We start from the raw sequence: 18,037 nt of genomic DNA on the forward strand, positions 1-18,037 counted from the left end.
CTTCCCGAGGTGAAGCGTGAGAACGAAGGTGGACTCATTCAACCTGAGGTCTGGTTTAGACATGGCAAGGGTGGTGTTATTTGTGATCCAGATGAAATGACAGACATGGAAATCAGAAACCAATGTGCCTGGACGTTTGACTCAGAAAAAAAAAAAAAAGATTCTGGACAGAGTTGTAGAACTTATAAACTATTAAATTAATCCATATAATTTTTAAGTTCTAACATTATATACTTTATATACCTATAGAAAGAGGCTTAAAAGTGTATTTTCATTATTTAATAATGTTCTATAGAAAAAAGAGGCATTTAATGTTGCATGGACACGGGAATTGGAATCAAAATCCAACATGTGGATGTGGGCATTTAACTCAGCAAGACAAAAAACAAGGACTCACATACATGCCTATTAAAATAATTAATATATTATAGCATAAAACACCTATAGAAAAAAGACTAAAAGTTTATCTTCATTAATAACGTTTTATAGGATAAATGGCACCCATTGCTTATGTTAGTTGTTCATTTATGTCAAACAATGAATGAAAAAAGAAAATATCATGCAGAAGCGCCTCTCAAGAACTGATGGAGTGTCTAGCAAACTTCATCCATTTGGAAGAGTCATTGCAACACTAACCTTAATATATATTCAATTGGTAATCTGGGACTTTCAGGAGTTGAAGGAACTTATAGGGACCATATGGTATGATCTTTTTGGTTTATCCTAATCAGAGAAAAGAACCCTATGAGAGTGGAAGTCCTATTCTCAATTTTTAAGCTAACTTCAGGTGGTCAAAGGGTGCATACATAATCTTTCATAGGGCCCTCCTTAAAGAAGCCAAGCCTTGGCATTCAGAATTAACAACTTGCTTCATGGTACAGGTTGTTTACTTTTTATTCTGCTAAGTTTAGGGAAAAAGGAGTATACTAGTGATATGCCATCTGACAGGTTCAGAAGTTGAAAAACACTTTTTTTTTTATCGATAACAGAAATCTTTATTAATGAATAATACTTGTGAAAATTAATTACAGAAAATGGGGAGTTTAACTATCTTAACTCCCCAACATCAAAATGGCAACAAAATACTAAAAATGTGCCCAAAACAAAGAATCCTTAGCCACCCCTTGCTTAGCTAACCCATCAGCCATTGAGTTAGCACTTTTCTTCACCCGACTGTATTGCACCTCTAAGTCCTTACACAGCCAATTAAATTTCTTCTTCTCATTGCTGTAGCTCCACAAGCCACTGATATCTCCTTTCAGCCACCTAATCACCACCTTCGAGTCCCCCTCAATCACTAAGCATCTAATGCTTAATTCTCTTGCTTTTTTGGATTCCTTCAAGAACTGCTAGAATTTCGGCCCTAAGAGAGTCATCCTCAACAATTGGCCTAGAGAACATGGCAGTAATATACCCCTCTTCATTCCTGAAAACACCCCCTATCCCAGAGGGCCCTGGATTCCTTAAGCTACATCCATCAAAATTCAGTTTTATGAATCCGGCGGGAGGGGGCGTCCAAGTTGGACTACAGTTCCTTTTATACATAGCAGCAGTAGCAACCTCTTTCCACTTTCTCAGCATGTCTGCCATAGAGAATTCAGAGAATATCTCCATTGATTTCAGCCAATGAGCAACCCTTGAAAGTATCAAATCTGTTAGGTTTTCTGTGGTTCTCTCCTTATCTGAAAAAATTCGTTAATTTCTTTCTTCCCATATTGACCAGCACACTGCAGCCCTAATGCTTCTCCACATAATCTTCCCCCTTCTCTTAGGCCAACTAAAGAAAGAAGGAGAGAACAAACATTGCACACTCACGGGGGGATTCCAAGTATACCCAAAAAGGGAAAACACCCACTCCCAAACAGTCTTAGTAACTGGACAAGTAACCATAATATGATAACCCGTTTCCCCATCAGCTTTGCAAAGAATACACCTATTGGGAAGTAAACAGCAGTTGGGGCTCTTTCTTTGAAGCAAGTCATTTGTGTTAACTCTTTCCAAGAAAATTTCCCAACAAAAACTACCAACCCGAGGAGGAATGGGTTTGCTCCAAATCTCTTTAACCGGGAATGACAGCCCAAGCGGAGTAGTAGGTTGGGCTAATGTCTCAAAAAACGAAGCACAAGAGAAAGAGCCGGATGAAGGGGTCCAGATTCTGGTGTCTCCCTTACTAGGGTTCAAGAAAACATTTTCAAGGATGGTTAGCAAAGATGACATACACCCCAAATCTGTATCCCTTATTGCCCTTCTCAACCCCAAATTCCACCCAAACCCAGAAGAAGAATCCGAAGGAACCAAGAAGGAGAAAATGGGTTCATTTTTCAAATTTGACAAAGCAAACAATGATGGAAATTGGTCTTTTAGGGGTAGGTCCCCAACCCAAATTTGCTCCCAGAATTTTATTCGATTACCGGAGTTCAAATCGTACCTAATCCAAGGGGAGAAAACTGGAAGCAAATCATGAATGGCTTTCCACGGGAATGCGGTAGTAGTCCTTGCCAAAATTCCAGGATCCCAGTCATTCTCATCTAGCCCATGTATGCTAGCCACAATCTTCGTCCACAATTTGTCCCTTTCCAACGGGAATCTCCACAACCATTTCCCCAATAATGCCATGTTCCTTTTCCTGATATTCCCAATCCCAAGCCCCCCTAGCATATTGCTCCTATTTACCACTTCCCACCTCACCCTATGGTCTTTCTTCTCCACTCCTGGTTCCCATAAAAAACCCCTCATTAATTTTTCTATCCTGTTGAAGACCTTTGTAGGAATCTTAAACACTGACATGAAGTAAATAGGAAGGTTGGAAAGGGTAGACCTAATCAAGGTGATTCTCCCCCCAAGAGAAAGATAATTTTTCCTCCAAGAAGCAAGCCTTTTCTCAAATCTCTCTACTACTGTGTTCCAAAAGCTTTCATTCTTGGGGTTATCTCCTAGAGGGAGGCCCAAATAAGTGATAGGCCACTCTGAGATAGCGCACCCTAACACACCTGCACAATCACTTACTTCCCTTTCCTCCAAATTCACTCCCACCACACAACTCTTATCGAAGTTCACTTTAAGATTAGACATATGCTCAAAGAGTTGTATTGTTAGTTTTAGGTTTCTGATCCATCTTATATCCCCACCCTCAAAAAATAGGATTGTGTCATCTACAAACTGCACGTGTGTAAGTGGTACTTCCCCCCTTCCGACTCTTCAACCTCTTATTAAGTCTCTAGAATCGGCTCTATGTATCAGTCTCCCCAAGACATCTGCAATCAGAGTAAAGAGAAAGGGGGAGAGCGGATCACCTTGTCTTATTCCTCTCATGGTCGGAAAGAAATCTATTGCAGTTCCATTCACCAATATCGAGTAATGGCAACTCCTGATACAACCCCAGATCCATCTACACCATCTGTCTTCAAAACCAAAACCTTTCATTGCCTCCACCAAGAAGGACCAGTCAACTAGGTCATAAGCCTTCTCTAAGTCTAGTTTGCAAACCACTCCCTTTTTCTTGGATTTCCTAAAATTCTCTACACTCTCATTTGCAATCAAAATTTGATCAGTGATCTGCCTTCCCTTCACAAAAGCTCCTTGATTGGGTTTGATAATGGCTGGAAGAACTTTCTTAATTCTTAGAGACAAGACTTTTGCAATTATCTTGTACAGACTATTCACCAAACTAATTGGCCTGAAATCCCATGGATGTGATGCCTCTTTCTTCTTAGAGACCAATGCAATGAATGTGGAGTTTAAACCCGGATTAATGATTCCCCTCCTGTGAAACTCCTCAAAAACCAACACTAGGTCCTTCTTCACAATATCCCAACAATCCTGATAAAATGCCATTGTAAATCCATCTGGGCCTGGAGCTTTCGTTCTATCCATTGAAAATACTGCTTCCTTTATCTCCTCTAAGTCAAAGTGTTTCTCTAACCCCACTCTAGTTTCTAAACTAAGAGTTGGCCATTCCAGCCCCTCCACCCAAATCCTCTCATTTAGAGGCCTTCCAAAAATTGATTTAAAATGGGTTGCAAAAGCCTCTGCTATTTCTACTGGTTGGGAAAGAACAACTCCATCAACTTCTAGCTTAGAAATGATATTCTTCCTTCTTCTAGTGTTTGCCACAGAGTGAAAAAATCTAGTGTTTCTGTCTCCTTCCTTTAACCATTTACATCTAGACTTTTGTCTCCAACTTATCTCTTCCTACAATAAGAGATCCTCCAACTGCTTTCTAACCCTCCATCTCAATTCTTTGTCTTCTTCTCCAAAAGAACCCCTTTCCTCCTTCAAGTCCAGTTCCTCGATTTGCTCCATTAAAATCTTCTTTCTTTCCCCCATTCTTCCAAATTCCAGACGGTTCCACTCCTTTATTTGAGATTTTAGGAATTGAATTTTTTTGTGGAATCTCATCCCCTCCCATTCAACCAACGGATTGTGTTGTTCCCACCATTCTTTGATCTTCTCTATGAATCCCAGATGGATCAACCACATATTCTCAAACCTAAAGGGAGCAGGTCCACCTCTTCTTAAGTCCTCCTTACACAACACTATAGGCCAATGGTCTGAAGTGAGTCTAGGGAGTGCTCTAGAATTTAGGTTCCCCCAATGCTCCTCCCAATCTGTTGAGAACAAGAATCTATCTAACTTAGAGCAGATTGGGTTAGATTGAAGGTTGGACCAAGTGTAGATATTGCTTTGGATCGGGAATTCCTTAAGCTCAAAAGTATCCACAAATTGATTGAAATTTCCCATGCTGGTTGTCACTCTCTGTCTGGGATTGTTGATTTCCTCTATGAATCTTACTACATTAAAGTTCCCCCCCCCCAAACACACACCAAGGTCCTTCCCATAGGCCCCTAATATCACTCAATTCTTCCCATAACCTCTTCCTCTTCCTATAGTCATTGGGGCCATATACATTTGTTAGTACCCATTCAAAACCATCTTCCACCTGCCTGAATTTCATAGAAATTGAAAGATCCCCTATCAGTTCTTCCAAACCTACCACCACATCTTCCTTCCACAATGTTATGATCCCACCCGAGGCTCCCCAAGATGGTGTAGCCACCCACTTTATCCCTTTAGAACTCCAGACACTTCTTGCCCATCTACTATCGAAGTCCATTCTCTTGGACTCCTGGATTAACACCACATCCGGATTGAACTTCCTAATTACTTCTTTGATAGTTGCTCTCTTCCTTGCATTACCCAATCCCCTCACATTCCAGCTTAGAATTCTCATCTCAACTTTAGAATTTAACCCTAAAAAACCACCAGATATCTATTTGAATCCTTTCCTTCTATCCCCTCTCACCCCAAACTTATTATCCCCCTCGATATCTCTCTTTAATCTCTCCACTTCACTCAATTTTCTTTTCTTAATCTTGCTCGCCTCCTTTCTTTTTATTAGGGAAGCTTTTAGATCATTTAGATTCTTCAGCTTACACCCCAGCTTTCCAACAAATTCAGCCATCGAATCATCCTTCCTAGTCTCCTTCCCTTTTTCATTTCTGTTCTCTCCATAACTAGTCCTCTCCTCCATTCTAACCTCCTCCTCATTGCACACCAGCTCAGACCCATTTGTAGCTCTCCTTTGTAGCTCATTTTTCTCGATTTCACCCATTATGCTCTCAATGGTTCCCCATATTCTTTCTTCCCTTAAAGTTCCCTCCATCCTCACCTTTCCCCCCTTCTTTCCTCGAGGACTCAGTGTAGCCTCCTTCTCATGGGCTTCTGAGACTGGATTGGGAATGAAATCTGGAACAAGAGAAACAGAAGCCGCATCAGTAGCAAAAGCTAAATGAACAGGGTTAGCAGGGTTACCTGGGTTCGGCTGGGCAAAGGGAATTGGGATTGTAGACGGACAGATGGTTGTCAAGCCCAGTGTGTCAAAATTGGAGTTTTGTCTCCTCGTTTTGGAGGGAAATATTCCCAGTCATTCTGTTTTCACAACGACTGCTCCCCTTACCTGATTGTTTACCATTCTGTGATGTATTCTTGCTCAGTTCTGGGTTAACATAAGCTAACACCTCAGTTTTCCGTACAACACTAGTGCTTGAGAGAGGCTTTTCCAGTTTTGGGCACTAGAATTGCCCCCCACCTCTTTGATTGTGAGTCTCTCTGTTTTCAGCCTCTGTGTTGTGCATCTCTGCCTCCTTGTTCCCTTCTTGTTCTCCCACCAAATCACCAAATCTCCATGGAATAGGCAGTCCAAGTTTAGGGACTCCTTGTTATGATCCTCTTGAGATCCTTCATCTTCCAAGCTTCCAAAACTTGAAATGTCGTCTGAACTCTCCTCCTCAAAGTCACTGTCTGAACCACAGCTTATCCACCCTTCTTGGTCTTCTACATCCCTCTCTTCTTTCTTATCCCTCAAATAGCGCGGATTTGGGCGATCTGCTGCCCTACTTTCCTGTTCCTCAACCCAATCGAGGGACCCAACACAGAGATCGAGTTTCTCTCTCTGTTCAGCATTTTTCCTTTTGTTTCAGTTCGGCCAGCACTGTTTTGGAAGATGATAGATGGGATTTTTCATCTAAGAGTGTCACGTGGGCCTCTAAGAGTGTTTATACTATCTGGCTCACCCAATCTTCGAACTGGCTCAGAGTGTGCGCCCTGGTTATTACCACCCGAACCCAAACCCCTTCTTGCCACATCAGCATAGGACTGTCGACCGTAACCAAAAGTCTTTTGTTCAAAAAAATTTGAATTAATTGCTTTAAATGGAGCGCTTTGGGGCTGGTTAACCTCCTGCGACTGTTCCCCTTCTGTTTTCATTGTACCAGTTTTCTTCTTCAGCCCTTGAAAGCCACGTGTACTCCAACCGGCCGCCTCAGCATCTCCCTTTTCAGATGTTCGTCTTCCTCAAAGTGATGCCTCAGCTTCTGAGGCAATCCAAACTTTGTACCAGGCACCATCCGAGCATATCTCAATCGAATGGGGCACTTTGTTATGGGCCCAGGCGTAGGATCTCATCACGGGTCGGTCCACCGGGAGAGACTCCTGCTTTCCCTTGCCCTTCCCCTTGCGTACAGACCCTATTGTGGCAACTGAGTGGGTGATTTGTCCAAGAGATCACCCGGACTCTCCTTGCACCTTTCTTGGTCGAAAAACTGAATGCTTTTATTTCAACTCATAGCTCCTTAAATAGGAGATTACAAAAGGGGATTCCTTGTTGGATTCGGCTAGGCTAGGGTAATCCATATCAAACTCAACTCCTACTTCTAAATAAATTACCTACTTCTAATGGTAATACAACTCCTACTTCTAGCGGCAAACAAAACTTTTACTAAGAAGATAAGATAAGGATAAGGATAAGGGATAAGGGATGAGGGATAATGCAGCTGGCGGCAAGTTGGCGAGCAGAGCTGTTGTGGCAAGATAAGTGTGGGCCCACCCTGCTGAGCTGTCGTGTGGGCCCCTCTCTAGTGCTGCTGCCGGATGGTGCGTGCGTCTCCTAAATGCTGCTGCCTATGATCGCGTGCGTCCATAACACACTTGTTCTGGTTTCAATCCTGCAACTCTAAGTTCCACTGCTCGCAAGCTCCTCTGGTTTATCTCCAACACTACTCCACCCAAGGTTTTTGCTACTTTTTCAAAAGTTGTTTCGTTCTAGAGGTGAAAAGGAAGTCCTAGCAACTTAATCCGAAAGCTACCTTCTTCTGGTTCGATTTCATTACAGATTGGGACCCATTTTTGTATCTGTACCAATCCGCCATCGATCTGTATCGTGTTGAAGCTCCACTTCTGAACATCAACTTCCAGGATAGCTTTCTTCTCAGAGAAAGGCAATAGTATAGCATCACCTTCCAGCTTTAACTTTTGTACCACTGCATCTAGGATTTTTGTCCAGTCCTTTACTTCCCTTTCAACCGTTAGAACCATTCTGTGCTCCCAATTTTTCCTCCCTTTTTCAACTGTTAATCTCCGACGTACGGTTGAGCTTGCTACCGTTACTTCTTGACAGACAGGGGTCTGGTCCAGGTTGGTATTAGGTAACCACTGGGAGGAGGAGTTACTTCCGTTCGGTGATTCTTCTGCTGCCTCACTCTCAACTTTCAAGTGGAAAGATTGAAGACTGCCAGCAAAGGAGGCCCACCCTTGTTTCCTCAGACCTTCAGGCACGCAAATCATCTGCTTTTTATTAATGCCAAAGTGTTCTGAAACTGTGAAAAACCAGCCTCTCTCGTTCCTCTTCAGAATTTGCTTCATATAATTTTCCAGAGTAGCTGAAAGAATTTTTCTACCCTTCTGCCTTGATGGAGTTAACTGTTCCATCTACGAAGTCTTTCAGCCAGAAACAGGCTTCCTTTGGTAAAAGGATCGTAGCCCTGCTACCTTCCCTGAAAAACACTAATTTTTATGATCTAATGCTGAGGCTGCACACTTCTCAATAATCTGTGAGCTTAATTGGATCAGTACCAAGGTTGGTTAATTTTTCTCTAATTGGTAAGGATAAGGGGACAGTTTTAGAATGACTTCTAATAGACATTAATAAAAAACTCAGAATGAAAAGCCCACTTAAACTGTTCTTTTCTAAGATGCTAATAGGTAAAAAAAGGAATGAAATAAACCTACAGTCCAAATTTATGTTAGTTCTAATTGAAATATAATTAAAGAGCAATTCTTTCCAAGTTTCAAAGGACTTTTTCTTTATTTACATTATTAATCAGCTACCATCCAAATTAGATTCACACTCTCGACTTAGGTATGGATGAGGTATACGCCACAGGTGAGTCGGATGGATCATATATATGCTTCAGGGGATTTTGAGAATGCCTCTTCTTGAAGCTTATACCTCATGTCTATCAAAGAATGATGCATGTGGGTCCACGGGCTAGTACTAATCTAATAATATAAACTTAAAAAATGAAAGATTAAATTTTAGGAACAAAAATACAAAAAAAAAGAACAAAAGCATGGTATATTAAGACAAACAGTAGTACCCCTGGAATTTCTTGAGAAGAACTTCAGCACCTCATCAATAATTATTACCTGTAGCACATACATCAAAAGCACAAAGTGAAATGGTATCTGGAGAGAAAATACAGAGGTATAATCAAATTGTATAATATGCATATATATGGTTATCGTAAGTAACTCCAATATTGAGTTTTATCTTACACTGCTAGTCCTAAGCCTACATTATCAAATTAAAGTTATGTCAGGGTGGCATAAAGCATAAAAAAATCATGCCAAACCTATATTAACATGAACCTTGAATCGTTAGGTTATCATAAATAATATGCATGTTTATGGTTATAAGTAACTCCAACATTGATAGAGTGGGGTGGCAAAACAGGATTTCTCTAGGGACAAGGCTTAGTGGAATTGAGTTAAAATACCAGCAGTTTCACAAAAAAAATAAAAAAGCAGTGCTACCATCATATGATTTGTGGTCACAGAACCCTTGAAACAAGAGGACAAAGTGTAAACAGGGGATTTATTCCAACACATGGGGTTATAGGGATGCCACATCCTGTTTTTCGTAATTTAAGGCCTCTATGGTGCTCACACACTTGGCACTAGCATTGGTTCACTACAAAGTAAGAAGCCAAACATCTCAAATTTCATAACCATTTAGCCTTAATGTTTGATGTTATTGTCAATGATGAAATGTAACTTGCATAAAAAATTGTTCAACAGACTTCCTGTATACTCCTATTATCACCTAGAGTTTTTATTTCATTTTTATTTTTGGTTCCATGGGCTACAAAACAGGGATATGCCATCCTCCAAACCCATAATCCCCCAAACCTGGTGAAGGCGGAATTAAATCCAAAGTCTCACTACAACCAACCAGAAGCCTTACCAACTGCATCAGTTAGCACCTTCTCAATGGTACACCCAAAATGAAAGTGTACAACTAATGAGTATCTCCAATTAGTTTAAGCCCTTTCCTCCATGTGTCAATAGAAAAATGTGATGATAACCAAGGTTCAAAGTATTGATACAATATGCCCTATATCGGGCATATCTTATCGTATCTTTTGATTGCTGACATGCCAAATACTAAGAATTTTGATATTTTAACTTTTATTAAAATAAATATACAATTAGACAGGTCTCCTGTCAATTTTTCAGAACAAAATATAAAAATATATATAAATTTTGGTTAGCTGAACTCCCAATACGCAAATTTTTGTGTATCAATAGGATCAATACTTTGGACCTTGATGATAACATTGTCCTGGCCAATGATCAGTACAGTGAATCTCTGTAAAGTTTCTAAGGATGTATAATTGTATCTATATTAAAAATAGATTATGTATCCTATGAAATCAACTCCTAAGTAAGGCTTCTAGAGTGACTTGGCATTTATGCTAGAGGAATAAGACAAAGTTCAGTATAACAAAGCAGATTCAATAGTGGAGAAATTAGACCTTGAATGTATCAAATTGAATAGCATGAATGCATATACCATTATTAGAATGGTATAACTTGTTTTTAATTTATTTCCTCCATAAATAGAAATTATTAAGAGTGCCAACTATATGTATGAGAATTAAATTGATTTCCAATCAGCATGGACAAGAAAGAAATGATGAGTGTTGACTTCCTACAATATTACTGACATGTAATTTTGAGTGTTGAAAACACATCTCATGCAATTATAAATTTTGAAGTGGATATTTTCAATAACAAATTAAAAGAAGAAGCAAAAGAAAAGGGAAAGGGAATATATAAATTAAAATTTTGGGAGCAATCTTAGGAACTTTTGAGTCAGCACTGTAAATTGCTTTTGCTTTTGTTTCCTCAATTGTTTTTTTCTCTTTATTTCAATATTGAACTTTGTTTTTCTTTTCTTTCTTCTTTTAATTTCTTCCCGTTATTGAAAACATCCACTTAAAAATTTATAATTGCACGAGATGTGCTTTCAAAACTCACATTACATGTCAATAATATTGCAGGAAACAACACCCCAGTCCATGCTGAGTGGAAATCAACTTAATTCTCATATATATAGCTGTCACTCTAATAATTTATTTCAATAGTGGAAATAAATTACAACAATGGTTATAATTTTGGGTGTACTTGAACTGTGGTGGAGCAGAAGACAGAGTGCTAGAATTATTACAAATGGTGTATGAATTCATGCTATTCATTTTGGTACATTCAAGGTCAACTTTCATCTCTGTTGGTTTTGAGTTGTTATTCTGAACCATCTTATCTCTCAAATACAAATGTCAGCTCACTCTAGAAGCCTTATTTCTGTGGAGTTGGTTTCTAAGTACATAATTTGATAATCTATATCCTCTACATTGTGAGTTGACATTTTCAACAATAGCAACCTGAACAATGACCTTGGCTTCTAGAAAGGAAAAGGAGTGAAGCTGAGGAAAGCAATCCTTTAGGGGACAATTGTCCACCCAAAGATCCTCCCAAGATTTATCTTATTACCAGAAGCATCATCCCTGACCAGGCTTAGGAACTCTGAGCTAACAGCGAACATTTTACAACTCAGATTCACCAAATATTAGCTCATTTAAAATTCTAGAAAAGGGGTCATTGCTTGGTGCAACAGCAAAGTCTCAGGCTGACAAGCATGAGAACATTGGTTCGAGTCTAACAGTAGCAATTTGTACAAGAAAAAGCCTAAGAATAATTTGAAAGTATAGATGAATTAATTAAATCTTTAAGTTCATTAGCTTTATAAATCAGAGTTCATCAAATATTCACTCTCATTTGAAATTCAGTAAAAAGAGCCACTGCACCAAGCAATGGCAAAATCCCAAGCTGACAAGCACAAGAAGTTGGATTTAGGCCTAAGAGTGTCCACTTTGTGAAAGAAAAATTCACATCCAGTCCACCCTTCCCAATACCCCAGTTAACTGGGAGCAATATTGGTTAATAGCTTTTATTTGATGTTTTGTAAAGAAAGATCAAAAAGAAAAGGAGGTAAAAGAATACTAACAGGAAAAGAAAGATATAGAACAACTTTCCACTCAGCCCAAGATAATGGTGTCACCTGCAACAGATAGGAATGCACTTTCAAATGTACATTCTCATAAAACTGGGGGAAAATGCATAAAGTAAAACAATTCTAACAACCAAAATAGTAAATATAAGGAAGAGAAGCATTACTTACAGAGAAAAGAATAGATAATGGTTTCACATACAAAATTAGCATGTGAAGGAGCATAGTTAGGAAGATTGATGCAACAAGCCATAAATTACTCCATGGAGGGATTACACTGGACATAGAGTATAGTGTAAACAGGTCAGTATCTGAATTGAATCTAAATTTTTACAAGAATATTACCTTAAAAAGAAGTTGGTCATTACTTTGCTCTCAACTGCAAAATAATAAAGAATTTTCATTTTATGATACATAATAAATGCTGTGGGTGCAAATATACCATCTTATTCTTGTTTAGCTAATTATAATGAAAACCAATTGCTCCATAACATCACCACAACCACATAGAAATAGTAAATAGCATTTGAAATTATCAATTTTTAGAATAGTGCAAAACATAGATTATATTTGGAGAAAGATACCCAGTGTTGGTGCCTCTGTGGACTTTCAATAGCTAAGATATTTGGAGTAAGACTATGTTTTAAGTCTTCAACTTTGTCTGATGATTATATTTTTATCATATGTTACTCTGGTGTTGATGTGAATAAAAATATCATGCATTCAATGAGAAAACCATGAAGACACAACAAAAAAGAAAATATAGAGGCAACTGCAGAATTCTGCAGAAATATGTGCTGACCAACCAGTGTTTAACTAGCTTTAGATCAAATTTGATCTATCTGACCAGGATTAAACCTTGTCAGAAAGAAGATCAAGAAGTTCACAAGAAGTCCCTAAAGTTGTGTCAATTGAATGGTGGAAATTCTGATTTCAAGTATAGTTCTGTTTACCAGTTCAAAAAATCCAACATGCTAGTCAAACTTGCTTTGGAGTTTGAAGGTAATGTTTGAAAGCTGAACCACTGTAGTCGAAGTAGCAGAGAAGAGGAGAAGAAGAAGAGATGCTGAAATGTCGAACTATACTTGCCAGTCGACCAGTCCTTCATTTATAGATGAATATAGTACAAGGTACAAGAAATTACTGGGATGCCCCTGATTAGTGATGGGACACCCAGATGACTTAAATCATTAAACAGGATTAGGCCCATTAACACAAGCCCAGTTACAAGATAAGTTAAACATAAGAATGGGCTAATAAGAACTCTTATCAGCCGAACATCACTCTAACATTCTAACACTCCCCCTCAAGCTAAGCATAGATATCAATCATGTTTAGCTTGCTAAGTATGTCCCTGAACTTCGTTGATGCCAGCCCTTTAGTTAATACATCTGCAATCTGCATCTCTGGTGGAGTATAAGGCACACAGAGTTCTCCTGAAATAATTCTCTCTCTGACAAAGTGTCAATCAATTTCAATATGTTTTGTCCTGTCATGTTGCACAGGATTGTTGGCAATGTTGATAGCAGCTTTATTATCACAATACAGCTTGATAGGACCCTCGGTCTTGATACCAAGCTCATTAAGGAGAGTCCTGAGCCATAAGAGTTCAGCGACCCCGTGTGCCATAGCCTGATATTCTGCTTCTGCACTTGATCTAGCCACAACATTCTGCTTCTTACTACACCATGTGACTAGGTTTCCTCCCAAGAATGTACAGTAACCTGAGGTTGATTTTCTGTCTCCAACAGACCCAGCCCAATCAGCATCAGTGTAGGCTTCAATTTCAAGTCTACTGTTTTTTCTGAACAAAATTCCTTTCCCTGGGCAAGTCTTCAAGTATCTGAGGATTCTTTCCACTGCTCTCATATGAGGGGTCTTTGGTGAGTACATGAATTGACTGACAACATGCACTGCATAGGCAATGTCTGGCCGAGTAAGGGATAAGTATATCAGTTTTCCTACCAACTTTTGGTACCTTTCCTTATCACAGTATTCCTCACCCATTGATTCTTGTAATCCATGGCTTGGTTCTATTGGAGTGTCTGCTGGCCTGCACCCCATCATGCCTGTTTCCTCTAGGAGATCTAGCACATACTTTCTTTGACATATGTAGATTCCTTCTCTTGATCTAGCAACTTCAATTCCAAGAAAGTATCTCAGATTTCCCAGGTCTTTGATCTCAAATTCTGAAGCTAAGAACCCCTTCAGCCTCTTCATCTCTTTCACATCATTTCCAGTAATCACCATATCATCCACATACACAATGAGTGCTATAAGTTTGTCATCCTGTCTCCTTGTAAACAATGTATGATCTGCACTGCTCTGAGTGTACCCTACTTTCTTCATGGCCAAACAAAGTCTCTCAAACCATGCCCGGGGAGATTGCTTCAAACCATACAATGCTTTCCTTAGTTTACATACCTTCTTTCCAACATCATATCCAGGTGGGGGTTCCATGAATACCTCTTCATGAAGATCACCATTTAGGAAGGCATTCTTCACATCCAACTGATGAAGTTCCCAAGAGAAATTTGCTGCTAGTGACAGTAGAACCCTGATTGTGTTGAGCTTTGCTACTGGGGCAAAGGTTTCCTTGTAGTCAATTCCTTCTTTTTGTGTAAATCCCTTTGCCACGAGTCTGGCCTTGTACCTCTCAATTGACCCATCTTCCCTGTGCTTTACTGTGAATACCCACTTGCACCCAACAGTGCCTTTCCCTTCTGGCAGGTCCACCAATTCCTATGTCCTTGCTTTCATTAGGGCTTTCATCTCCTCATTCATGGCTTCTTTCCACCTTAGATCAGATGCTGCCTCTGAATACCTGGAAGGGACACATACAAAGGAAAGAGCAGACACAAAGGAATGATAGGCAGGGGATAAGTGTGAGTAAGAAACATAATCGGCTATGGGATGCCGAGTGGTACAAGAACGAACAGGCTTACGGAGAGCAATAGGAAGATCCAAATCTGAATTGAGTGAATTAGAATTACCTTGGATTGCAGAGACAGATTGATCTGAGTTCAACTGGTTGCAATCATGAGGTTGAGGGGCCTTCTTCCTTCTATTGTATGTAAGTATCTCTTTCTCTTGTTTACTGGAACCTTCAGAAGCATCAGCCGAATCTGGAGAAGCAACTGGCACAGTGGAAGTCTCAATAGGTTGACCCGGAATGTTATAGCTAGTAGTAGTGGAAGGTGTTGAAATGGGAACAAAAAGAAAGGGAGAATGAGAATCCTCTTCCAACCCACTACTCTCCCCCTGAAGAGGATTCTGAGAAGACTCGAAATAGGGTTGAGACTCAAAAAAGACTACATCCCTGGTGACATATTTTTTCTTGGAGACAGGATCATAACACTTATACCCCTTCTGCGTAGGAGAATACCCCAAAAATATTCCCTTTGTAGCCTTAGGATCCAGTTTGGTCTTCTTTGGATCTTTCACATGTATGAAGCATGTACAACCAAAAACCCGCGGGGGAAGAGGAAATTCTGGAAGAGTGGGACACAAAACAGAGAAAGGGGTCTTCATACCCAATACCTTAGATGGCATCCGATTTATCAGGTATGATGCAGTGAGAACAGCTTGAGACCAATATTGCTTGGGCACATTGTGCTGGAAAAGAAGGGCTCGAGCTGTCTCCAATAGATGCCTGTTCTTGCGCTCAGCGACCCCATTTTGCTGAGGGGTGTAAGCACATGATGATTGATGTAACATGCCTGCATCTTCCATGAATGAGTGCAGGGATCTTTCAAAGTATTCAGCTGCATTGTCTGAACGGAATTGCTTGATCTTTTTATCAAATTGTGTTTCAACCATCTTGCAAAACATCATAGTTATCCGGGGAACTTCTTCACGTCCTTTCAACAGATAAATCCAAGTGCACCGAGAATAATGGTCAATAAAACTGATGAAGTAACGGAAGCCATCAATGGAAACAATGGGTGAAGGACCCCAAACATCAGAATGAACCAAGTCAAAAGGGGCTTGAATTTCATTATTAGAAATTGGATACATTGATCTACATTGTTTTGACATTTGACACACATCACAAATTAAACTCTGACTCGGAATGCCCTTACATAATTCGGGAAACAACATTGCTAAGGAAGAAAAGGACAAATGACCTAGCCTAGCATGCCACAAGTGCAGCCTAGCTATTGACTCCACACTTTCCGGACTAGTAGTAGAAGCTTGCATGGCTGAGCTGACATCTTCATCAAAATAGTAGAGGCCCCCATACTCATGACCACTCCCAATCATTCTCCTCGTCAGTCTATCCTGGAAGACACAATGAGAAGGAAAGAAAGTTATACTGCAGTTCAAGTTTTTTGTAAGCTTTGAAACAGACAACAGGTTTGAGGTAAGACTAGGAACATGTAGGACTGATTTAAGAGAGAGATCCTTGCTTAGGTCAACCACCCCCTTTCCAGAGATGGTGGAGAGGGACCCATCAGCTACTCTCATCTTATCCTGGCCAGACAACAAATAATATGTGGAGAATAAGGAGGACATATGTGTCATATGGTCAGTGGCTCCGGAATCAATCACCCAAGAGGTAGAATTATTGGAACTAGATGCACTAAATGCAGAGGCTGTACCTGATTTGGCAAGAGAGGTGGAAGCTAAAGAATTGTTCTGGGCTAATGCCCGACTGAGAACCTCTACCTCACTAGCTGTGAAGCCCAAGGTACTTGGTCCAGAGGAGTCGGCAGCCTGCCTTGCGGTGGAAGATGACACTGTTTGAATACTCTGTGAGTTGTCACTACTGTTGTTGGTGGCAAGATTCCCACTTGCTGTGTGGCCCTTATGTTGCCTTTTGTCCTTTCTCAGAGCAGCTGGCTTCAGATGAGGGTACAAGACCCAACATTTCTCCTTTGTGTGTTTCTCACCACCACAATGTGTACACTTGAGGGACTTTTTGTCTAAAAATCTATTCCCCTTAGTGGAGACTAAGGCTGAATGTTCTCCAGGTAGTTCTGTTGACTGTGTCTGGGAGTCAACTTGCATCTCCTTTCTCCTTCTTCATTCCTCACCAGGTAGTAGACATGGTGAAGCTCAGGTAATTCCTCTCTCCCTAGAATCTGTGACCTTATACCTTCATATACAGGGTCAAGACCCGCCAGAAACTTGAAGGCTCTGCCCTCAATCTGCTTATCATGCCTCTCCTTATCCCTGGCATTTTCCCAATCCAAAATCATGTGATGGTCAAGCTCTTCCCAGAGACCTTCTAGTGTTGCAAAGTATGTTGCCACAGACATGTCTCCTTGCCGTAGGGCTGCAATGTCTTGGTTCAGTCTGTAGATTCTAGCATTATTCTTCTTTTGGCCATATGTCTTAGATACTTTCTCCCAGATTTTAGTGGCTGTAGGAAAATGATGAACAGTTCTGGCCACCCGAGGAGTCATGGAGGCCAGCAACCAAGACATAACTGTGGCATTTTCCTTGCGCCACACAGTGTATTCAGGGCTGCTGATTTCTGGTTCCTTTTTATCTCCATCCAAATAGCTTGTGAGGTCACGAGAGGTAATAAACAGTCTTGCTGAGATAGACCACTCTCTAAAATTATACTCATCCAATAGCACACTTGTAATCTGCAAGCTATGCAGATTAGGATTCTCCAGGTTTGAGGACCTTATAACAGGTCTGTTATCTTTAGAAGAAACTTCACTGGATAGTGATGACATCTTAACTTCGGTCAAGAAGTAGTTCATAGTACTGTTGGTGGTTCTGGTTAGGGCTGGCCGAAGAGTCACAGAGTTCACAGTGCTGATAGCACACCAGATAGGCTCTTCACTTGGACTAAACCAGTTCGGGTACAGAGGCAAGGAAAAAAAAATTCTGTAACTGAAGTCACCACAGTTCTGTAAAGGTTTTTCTGAACCAGTTCTAATGCAGGTTCTGATTGGCCGAAGTAACCTCAGCAGGTCCTGACAGCTCGCAACACAGTTTCAGACTTGCCGAGACTGTCACAGTTCTGAAACAGCTCTGTTACAGCAGCAAAAAAAAGTTCTGGGCTGGTAACCGACCTGTGCTATGTCGACTCCACTTGAACTTCGAGTACTGCTACTGTAAAGGGAGTTCCCCTCCTTACAAACAACACTAGGACTGCTGAAATCAGTCCTCAACTAG

The 18,037-nt window shown here is 40.3% G+C and overlaps 1 protein-coding gene across 3 annotated transcripts in view; it reads right to left on the reverse strand.

Annotated features, from left to right (window-relative positions):
* ECA3 (endoplasmic reticulum-type calcium-transporting ATPase 3) overlaps positions 1 to 18,037 on the reverse strand; it is a 116,495-nt gene that overhangs the window by 1,167 nt on the left and 97,291 nt on the right. For 2 of the 3 annotated variants that reach the window (XM_010274839.3, XM_088887456.1), the window contains 3 exons: positions 12,077 to 12,182; positions 11,903 to 11,956; positions 8,934 to 8,982 (listed from right to left, as the gene is read on the reverse strand). In XM_010274839.3, coding sequence (XP_010273141.1) covers positions 8,934 to 8,982; positions 11,903 to 11,956; positions 12,077 to 12,182 — 209 coding nt within the window. Of the gene's footprint in view, positions 1 to 8,933; positions 8,983 to 11,902; positions 11,957 to 12,076; positions 12,285 to 18,037 lie in introns of those variants that run through there. The other variant, XM_010274846.3, reaches the window with a different exon arrangement.

This window comes from Nelumbo nucifera, chromosome 5, assembly GCF_055504915.1.
Source record: "Nelumbo nucifera cultivar China Antique chromosome 5, China Antique-T2T, whole genome shotgun sequence".
NCBI lineage: Eukaryota > Viridiplantae > Streptophyta > Magnoliopsida > Proteales > Nelumbonaceae > Nelumbo > Nelumbo nucifera.